The 10,382-nt window shown below is 43.5% G+C and overlaps 1 protein-coding gene across 1 annotated transcript; it reads right to left on the reverse strand.

The window, feature by feature from the left end:
* Nucleotides 1-5,529: 5,529 nt before the first annotated feature.
* LOC310770745 (cytochrome b-c1 complex subunit Rieske, mitochondrial-like) lies at nucleotides 5,530-6,159 on the reverse strand (the record flags this gene model as incomplete). Its single annotated transcript, XM_083663460.1, has 1 exon — nucleotides 5,530-6,159. One exon carries the CDS (start codon nucleotides 6,157-6,159, stop codon nucleotides 5,530-5,532), a length of 630 nt encoding a protein of 209 aa, XP_083519586.1.
* Nucleotides 6,160-10,382: the final 4,223 nt, after the last annotated feature.

Here is a 10,382-nt window from a genome sequence, read left to right on the forward strand (position 1 = left end):
TGGAAGAATGAAGGCCCAAAACTACAGCACAGCTGGATACATTTTCAAGAGTTTTTATTTTTGAAGGCACAAGCAACAAACTTCCAGTGTTGCTTTGGTTTTCTCTGGCTTGACACAGTTGTGGAAAGGGTTAGGGTTAGGGTTAGGGTTCTTTCGCAATGGCGAGACAGATCTCCATTCCGACAATTTTGTCGGAATGCGGGTATTTCGGAGTGCCGACATTTCGGAATGCCGAGGTGTCCCCGAAGAAGGCTGTAGTTACACCAGAAACCGTCAGCAGGTAAAATAACACCATACTCTAATTTGTCTGAAAATAAGAAAACTAAAACATAATTTAGAAACTTGAATGGCATGCGGATCCTTTCACTTAAGTGCTGCCTCATGGCCAGTGGTGCATCAGGCAGGTGACATCATTCACGTAGCAGCGTGAGGTGTGATTGGTCTACTTTTGTGGAGACAGACAGGTGTACAGACGAACCCAGTTCTAGGCAGCTCGGCCACAAAATCAAAATGTAAACTGCCTCAAGTGCATCAAGTAAAATGGCTCTGCATGCAACTATGAGCCCAAGCTCCCCGAGAGATACTGCAAAGAGTTTGAGTACAGTGAGGCCATACAAGAACTTAACACTGTAAATAGTCCTCACTTGGATTGAACATTAATTCGTAGAGATGGGCACCAAGTGAGTTGGCTGTGGGCCTTTGTCAAGTGACACAGATGTGCCACAACACATTTATGACCTTATGTTGCTAGTTTACTCTCTCCCTCCCCCCTCTCTCTCCCCCTCTCTCTCTCCCTCCCCCCTCTCTCTCTCCCCCTCTCTCACTCTTCCTCTCTCTCTCCCCCTCTCTCACTCTCCCTCTCTCTCTCTCCCTCCCCTCTCTCTCCCTCCCCCTCTCTCTCTCTCTCCCCCTCTCTCTCTCCCCCTCTCTCTCTCCCTCTCTCTCTCCCCCTCTCTCACTCTCCCTCTCTCTCTCTCCCTCCCCTCTCTCTCCCTCCCCTCCCCCTCTCTCTCCCTCCCCCTCTCTCTCTCCCTCCCCCCTCTCTCTCCCCCTCTCTCACTCAACCCTCTCTCTCTCTCCCTCCCCTCCCCCCTCTCTCCCCCTCTCCCTCCCCCCCTCTCTCCCCTCCCGCCTCTCTCTCCCTCCCCCCTCTCTCTCCCCTCCCACCTCTCTCTCCCTCCCCCTTTCTCCCCCCTCTCACTCTCACTCTCCCTCCCCCCTCTCTCTCTCTCCCTCCCCCTCTCCCTCCCCCCTTTCTCCCCCCTCTCACTCTCACTCTCCCTCCCCCCTCTCTCTCTCTCCCCCCTCTCTCTCTCTCCCTCCCCCCTCTCTCTCCCCTCCCACCTCTCTCCCCCCTCTCACTCTCACTCTCCCTCCCCCCTCTCTCCCCTCCCACCTCTCTCTCTCTCCCCCCTCTCTCTCCCCTCCCACCTCTCTCTCCCTCCCCCCTCTCCCTCTCCCCCCTCTCACTCTCCCTCCCCCCTCTCTCTCCCCTCCCACCTCTCTCTCCCTCCCCCCTTTCTCCCCCCTCTCACTCTCACTCCCCCCTCTCTCTCTCTGCCTGTCACGTTTTCTCTCCGCTTCTCTGAGCCATCCTCTTTCCACAACCTTCTGACTGTGAGGCCACAGTGCTAAAAACACTTAGCTAGCATGCTAATATGGGGTAGCCTACTCAATTCAACTTATATTGACCAACATCCTCTTTCCACCCATTGAAAATAGCATCCATTGCTTATTGGACAATACAGACTCAGATGAAGCACACATACTTGGAATAGAAGATCAGTAGAAAGACAAGTAGGCTAGCTACACCATCATGATGAGTGGGATCATCAGGGCAGGTTGTGGAGCAATTTGATGGCCAGCGCTCGCAACAGGAAGTGGTAATAATGCACCTGTTTCTCAATACAGAACCTATGTTATCATTCCAATGTTAAAAGGGCCTATTCTGTCAGTGTCCCTATGTGTTATATTCAATATTCATATACTGTTTCAACATCTATATTTTGTCGGGGGAAAATGAGCCTTTTTTATAGTTCAAAATAGAGACAGAAAAGATTGGGGATGACGTGACAAAGCTGAGCCGAACTCAAACCCCGGACATTATGTTTACATGATACACAATAGTTACAGGAGATTAATTAATGTGAGAGCATTGGAAGCAGTGTGCAGTGTCTCCTTCAGTGTTGGTGGTAACTCATTACAAAAGTAACATATTACATGTAATATATTACTTTTAGCAGTAACTCAGTAATATCACTTATTACTTATAGGATTTCAGTAATATTATACCAGTTACTTTGTCAGTTAACTCAAGTAAAAAAAAAAAGAATTTGTTTATCAAAGCAATAAAGATACAATTATTTCCTAATCAAACTGTCTGTTTTTATGCAAATAACCCTAACCCTAACCCATAACATTTAGAATTTTGGATTGTTTACACTGACTTCAAGGCAGTTAAGATTATTTTTCGGGATGGTTCCGGGGCGGCAATGTCATTCTGCTGCTGCTGTTGTTTTGGTGAAAGTAATGCAAAAGTAGTGTAATAAGTAACGAGTTACTCTACACAGACAGTAATATTGTAAAGTAACGTATTACTTTCAAATGAAAGTAACTAGTAATATGTAGTATATTACATTTTGAAAGTAACTTGCCCAACACTGGTCTTCCTGAGCTGTCAGCAGCACCTGCTAAAAAACATATAGGGATGTTAATTCCTCTCCTCTTTTGAGCTGAACAACAGACATTCTAGACTACAAGTGCCTATTCTTTCCTAATTTATGTAGTCACAACACCACAGATGTAAAGATGATCTTTAGTAAAAGACAGTAAAAGTCACTGATCACTGAGGGTTCATCTTTGCATTTGTATCTCCATCTTCAGAAATGGTATTCATATGCCATCAATGTGATCCATGCATTCTACTGTATATATTATATAGTGGAACGTCACTTCCTGCTTCAGCACTGTACCAGAGATTTTGATCCGCCATTTATTTTCCCATAGGCATTTCGTAAAATGCTTATAAAATAGTTTTACTTCGTCGAACCAAACGGTTCAGCTAACGCTATAATCGTGAGAGACCATAGAACATTTCACTCAGATCAAAAAAAAAAAAACATCTTTAAACCCAAATTTTTTTACGTTTTGGTCCGAGTTAAATGTTATGCAGTCTCTCCTGTTTCTAAATATATCTGTACCGTGTGGTTTGAACCAGTAAAACTATTTTTATAATAATTTTACGAAATGTGTATGGGAAAATAAATGGCGGATGAAAATCTCTGGTACAGTGCTGAAGCAGGAAGTAGGCGGTCACTTTGCCTCTCTATTATTACCCTCAAGTCCCTCCTATACAGTATGAGATGCATTACAGCCAGCAGCTTGATATCATTTGTGCTGCGCAGAATTAATGCAGTTTGTACAGCAAATGACTACATTTCAAAATGCTGAGTATTTATTTTCCTCAGAGGCAATTGTCAGCGAAATAAGCAGAAGGGATCGTTTCTGAAATGTAATTATCTCATTTTACATGTTGAAATGTAACTCTTTTGAATGCTATTTTCATACAAAACACTCAATAAATGCATTATGAAGTACATTTGCAGCACAAGATGTCTATATTCAAGGGCAGCAAAAACTAAATCAAACCAACTGTATAGTGTTAAGATAAAGGTTAAAGGGACAGCTCACCCTAAAATCCAAAATACATATATTCCCTCTCACCTGCAGTGCTATTTATCCATCTATATCGTTTTGTGTTAGTTGCCTGAGTTTTGGAGATATCAGCCGCAGTTTCTGTCTTCTCTCCAATACAATGGAACTGGATGGCACTCGGCTCGTGGTGCTCAAAGTGCTAATGAAATACATTTGATAAACTCAACAGCAATGTCTCTTTCCAGAAATCATGACCCCGTTACTCAAGATAATCCACAGACCTCGTTATGAGCAGTTTCATGGAGGAACTATTTTCTTTTGCAAAAGAAAATAGTTCCTCTAGGTGAGAGGAAGAATATGTATTTTGGATTTTAGGGTGAGCTGTTCCTTTAAATATTCCAATTTGCCAATTATTTTGTATTGGCGTACAGCAACTGCAAGTACTCGCGGTCCTAATAACTACTCATTTAATCGTTCAGTTAGTTTGTGAAACCTTTATTTGTGCAAAGTGAAGCGCTACACTTACAAAGCTCTTTGTCAAAGTACAGCTCAGGAGGAGAAACAAAATATACAACTATTTGATGTTTGTTGTGTGAACTTTCGGTCTCCAACATGTCCCCATCTGTCACATCCCTGCACTGCAGCCTCGTGGTTCTGAGACAGAAGCAGTGCAGCCACCACCAATCAACACATCCTGCATCTTGCACTTACACTCTATCTGAATACTTTCCATAGCTTCACTTTGGCTCTTCCAGCTGATGCAGATCATTTCAATTGAAGAGTTAGAAACGTTCTATACTGCTGCTGCATGGTAACCAGACTTCCAATAAAATAGTGAAGTCATCAATCACAGGAATATTTACAGTCTCATTCATATAGTCGAGCCTCTACACACCCATGGCACTTACAACCAGTCCAATATTGGCTTTCTCCAGACCTGGATACTCCATTATAGATGGACCAAAACCATACCTCTGTATTTTCAGGCTGACAATATTTTTGACCAAATACCTCAATATTGATTATCGTGACAATATTCTAGGAATGACTATTGGTGCTTTCATAAAATATTTACACAATGAGATTTTTGATCAATAATCACCAGTAATCTGGATATGACTAAATGGGTAAAGGCAAAGAATAGAAAAGCTAGAATAGTGACAGTCTGGTAAATTCATAAAGTTACACCACTTTACTATAACGTGGCCTTTAAAACCATGAAGATATCATGATATTATGATATCCAAAATCAAAGAGATATCTATTCTCATATCATGATATTGATATATCGATATTGCCCAGCCCTACATAAACCGTTTTTTCGGAGTGATTAAAGTATAAATAACAGAATCAAGGCTGTCCATCAGATAAAATATACATTTATTACTTACAATTATGTATTGAACAGGGCTGAACACAAGTGCATGTACTGATTAGATGGACCATAAGTTAAATCAGATAATCGGGTGTTTTGCATGCCGTGTTCACGTCAAGTCGGAAGAAGGGGAAGAACAAGATGGCGTCTTGTTGCTACGACTTGTTTGTGTGTTTTTAACTCGTTGGAACGGCCACATCTCGAACAACTTGTAAATATGAACTGAAAACCCAACCCTAAAGAAACCGCAGCAGGTATCGTTTGCTTTTCATGGGGAGAGCAGAGTAAGAGCTGTTTGAATTTATGATACATCCAATATGACGTTAATGTGGCATTAGTGCAACACAACTTTTGATAGCCAAAAAGCATTCCTCAAAAGCATCACGGCACTGAGTACACATTTATAATACAGACGTCTGACAAGCTCAGCACCGCCATGCTTTTGAGAAAGTCAAAGCCACCACTGTAGAATGACAGCTCAGTCTGTTTTTTGTTTTGGTTTATCCCACGATCACGGTATCGTCGTCGGGGAACTCGTAGTAGGGAACCTCCAGGTTGAGGGGGGCGGGGCCCTTCCTGATGCGCCCAGAGGCGTCATAGTGGGAGCCGTGGCACGGGCAGTAGTAGCCCCCCCAGTCGCCGGCGTTGGCGATGGGCACGCAGCCCAGGTGGGTGCACACACCGAGGATGATCATCCACTTGGGGTTCAGCACGCGGTCCTTGTCGTGCTGCGGGTCGCGCAGCTCGGCCATGTTCACCCCTTCCTCGGTGGAGATCTCGGCCTCCGTGCGGTGGCGGACGAACAGCGGCTTGCCCCTCCACTTGAAGGTCATGTTCTTGCCCTCGGGGATGTCGGACAGCTTGATCTCGATCTTGGACAGGGCCAGCACGTCGGCCGAGGCGCTCATCGACGAGACAAACTGGCTGACCACGGTCTTGGCGCCGTAGACGGTCACCACGGTGGTCGCGCCGGTGAACAGGTACGAGAAGGCCTTCCTGGCGTCGCTGCTGGCCTGGGAGTCCTTGTGGGGGTCCTGCACCTCAGGGCGCCTGTATTCAGAAAAGTCCGGCACCTTGATATCTGTGTGGGCAAATCGGACTCCGGCACGAGCTGCAAAACATAAAGACATTGATAATCAGATACACTACATAAATATACTGCAGTGAAATTTGTCTTGCATCCCGAGCACATAATCTCCAGCTCGAGGGTCTCACACACATAACTGTTGCAAAATGTTAAGTTTGATTCAAACTGTTTATCTACATGGATCAGTTGCACATTTTCCCAGAATTCCACTTCCTCAATGAACTAGTTTGTGGCCTCGAGCCGCAACCAAATGCAGGAGATAAACATAATATTATTCATTGCAATCAATTGTTACTGTGGAAAGCTTGTGGCCAATCTAAAAGCTTTGCTTCTTGTTTTTACGAATTAATTCACCAATCTATGAATCTTCACAGAACACCTATGTGAGATCAGAGGACAGGATTCTTTATGCAGCACATCGTCGCATCACGTCATTATAGGCAGTAAATAAGGTCTCTTCTTGATCTCTGTGATCGACTGAGAAAATAAATATGCAACAAATATCATAAATAATGGTGCCAAGACAGCATCCGCATTTGCATTTACAGAAAGTGACATGATTGACCTTCTCATTATGGACGGTACCTAGGAGAGGCTGAGAAAGATCTGTATGTTAATGATGAGGGTATTCCGGTCACACCAGGCTTGTCTGCATTATCCTGATGGAGGGCAGGCTGGTGCTTTTTTTTCATCTTAACAATCACAACAGTGGAGTGGTGCGTGATCATCATACAGGCCCGGCGCCACGAGGGGGCCTCAGGGGGCTTAGCCCCCTCAGTTCAATTTTCGGCCCCCTCACTTGAAAAAAAAAAAAAACATTTTTTTTTTTTTTTAAAGAACAGTTAATCTATAAAGGCCAGTTAGGCAATGTTTGTACCTGACATGTTTAGGCTGCTGTTTCTGCAGTCTTCATCAAATTTGATCAGTTTAAGTTGATGTAGGCTACCCCCTGTAAACATAGCTCTGTTGTTTCAGAATTGGCAGGGAAGCGCTATTTGCTGTGCTTTGGTTGTCACAAGGTGTCAGAGATGTAGCTATTTATTCAATTTGAACCTATGAACCCTTGAACCTCTATTAATGCCTTAATCTGCTGCTGTGAAATAAATGTTTTATTTGATTTTGAATAGTAGTCTTTCTTGTGTTATTGCGCTTTTCAGAGGTTATTATGGTTAAAAAGTCCAGAAATAGGCATAGCGGGTATATAACCTATGTTTTACGATATAAAAATATCATATAAAAAAAAAAAAAAATCAGCCCCCTCGCCAGTTATAACAGCCCCCTCAGTCATTTCATCCTGGCGCCGGCCCTGTCATCATAGCACATTAGTAGCTATCACCTTGAGGAGCGAGCACTCAAACTGGTTATTGAAGGGAGGGGGAAAAAGCCCTGCACCATCCACTTTACCATTTGACAAACAATACTATATCAGGCATAGTTGGGACTGGTATGGTAGGGATGTACGTCATTTTTAATTAATTTTTTCCCCTTCCAAAATTGGAATGCTTCCATTACTTTTTCATCAGACCTACTGCCACACACTGTAGTTGTACTACCATTAACCACCACACCAGATCCGTTGATGTGGAACCTACCTAATCTGGCAAGGTGACCAGATAAGCAGTAACTTAACTAACGTTGGTGAGTTATAATAATGACTTTGTTTGGAGAAGGAGAGAGCATTCACGAGTGTAGCCTTGTACCAAGACGCTGATTACATTACACTGCATTACATTGCATCAAGACGCTGATGCAATGTAATGCAGTGTAATGTAATCAGCGTCTTGGTACAAGGCTACTATAGATGGGTTACTCACCGTCCGCAGCCTCCGCCAATTCTAACAATGGTAGCAGCAAGTCTCCTAAAATTGGGAGCGAAGGATTGTGACGTGAAGATTGTGTGTGAGTGACTGACGTCACACCCGAGTTGTCGACGTAACGTTTCCAAAACAGTCAGGTAAAGCAGATGTAATAACTTCTGGTCGGGATTAAAAAAAATAAAAGAACACAAAAGCCATTGAAAACGATTAATTTGGACACCAACACAATAAATTAGGCATTTAAGAAGCTATACAATACACATTATGTTTCTGTAGGCTATAACAATAACTGTTTTATTAACGTTCTTCTCAGTAGGCTATATTAACGGATAAATGCTGTTGACTGGAATGCATAGCCTTTACAAATTGGACATTATACAGGTAGCCTATGTGTTCAAAGCAAAGTAGCAGACTAGGAATACAGCTATGTTTCGCTAGAAAATATAAGAATAGCAAATATAAGAACTTCTGGTCGGGATTTTCCAAAATAAAAGAACACACAAGCCATTGAAAATGATTAATGTGCACATTAAAAGTATAAATCAAGCATTTAAACGAAGCTATACATGACTAATTATGTTTCTGTATAACAACTCTTTTAATAACATGACTCATGAGGACGTTCTTCTCAGTATCAATGGATTATGCTGTTGACTGGAGTGCATAGTTTTACAAATTGAACACTGTACAAAGTGGCAGCTTGCCATATAGTGATCTGATCTCCTTTTGATAACTAATATTACATTCGATTATAATCGAATGTAATATTGTTCACGTTAATTCAATGAACCTAGCTCCCTTGAAAGTGTTTGGAGCCCCCCGGGGAGGCCCGCCTGGCCTAGGCTATTTTGACGTTTCCTCTTTTACTGGGGTGTGCATACAATGCATTGCTCCAGTGTAGGCTACATGATGGATTATATGAAAATGCAATATGCGCATTATGACTTGTTTAGGACTTGGAACTCAAAGTTTAGGACCTGGGACTTCTCAGGACTTTCCTGTCTTCACTTTGGGATTTGAGTGCAAAGACTTGAGACTTGTGTGTTGTGGTTGTTGTGAGTTGCAAAACAATGAGTTCCACACCACCTCGGTCTGTTGCACAGTGATGTTTGTGGCAGAGTGACAGCTCTTCGCTTCTTCCTCCTCTCTGCTCAGCGCTTTTAGGAAACGTGGCCTTTCAGAGAGAGAAGCAGTGCGCTGTAGATGAATGAGAGAAACGAACTGTTCAGCTTCCTTCCAGCAGCCCTCACTGTCACAGCTCGACCACCAGCAGCGACTCTCCCCCTGAAACATCCCCGAAAACAGCATGTCTGAAGCGGACCTCAGCACGCCTCGGCCCTGGCCCCGGAGCTGGACGCCCTGTGCTCCGTCACCTGCTCCAAGTCCAAGGTGAAGGTACCTGCCCGGCCGCTGCACGGCCTCACCTGCACGGCCTCAGCCCGGGGATGCAACCTGGAGCACCTGATCAGTCTCCAGGAGGCTTTCAATCTGGCTGGCAGACCTCCATCTGTCTCTCTCCCTCCCCATGCCAGCACCATGACTCTGTTTGTGAATTTAGTTTCTACACCTTACAACACTCTACCCACCATTCCACACTCATTCAACAGCTGACGCACTGATTTCACTGACTTACACACCTCATAGTACATTTTTGTACATGAGCATGCTGTGTGTGCTGTGTGCACTTTACTGACATCACATTAGGTTATTTCTGGGTATTTAACATTTTTCAAACAGTTCCCTCTTGCTGCCCTTTGGAGTTGCCAACATGCAAAGTTGCCTGGTGTAACTTGAAATCTGTCAAACTTGGTGGAACAAACTTGGTGCACAAACCTTAGGGCAGGGGTATTGAACCGTGTGCCATGGAGGGCCCAGAGTCTGCAGGTGGTCATTCCAAGCAAAGACTCAGAGAGGAGGAAGGCATCATTAGCAGAGATCAAATATAACAGAATATAACGTTGTTTTTGGTCTCACCACTTAAAAACACATCACATCCATGCACAATCACATCAATAAAAATCAGTCACATCACATCAAAAACATAATTATGTTAGAGAAGTTTGTGAATTAAAGCAGGGCTTTCTATAGCAGTTTGTGTTACATGAAAATATTGCAACAGTGATATATTGGTTCAATAGCATAGCTGCTTGTTGCTCACACTCCATCTGATCTGAGTCATTTTCTCAACTTACTGCTGCATTGGTCATGGATTATTATATGACTGATGAGTCAGTGGAGCCCTCTGCTGCATAGTGTTGGCATTACAACATTGCAACTCCATGCAAATTCTATTTTTGGCTCAGAATGCACTTCTGTTTTGGGATTTGCTGCAAATGTGCCCTGGCCCTGGAGGTTATTATTATTATATTTTTTTACCAGTCCATGGAAAAAGGTGTGCAAACAGGATTCCCTGGTCATGTAAGGTGATAATCCCCCCACTCTACAAAGT

Source organism: Poromitra crassiceps (genome assembly GCF_964638095.1).
Source record: "Poromitra crassiceps genome assembly, contig: HAP1_SCAFFOLD_213, whole genome shotgun sequence".
In the NCBI taxonomy this organism is placed as follows: domain Eukaryota; kingdom Metazoa; phylum Chordata; class Actinopteri; order Beryciformes; family Melamphaidae; genus Poromitra; species Poromitra crassiceps.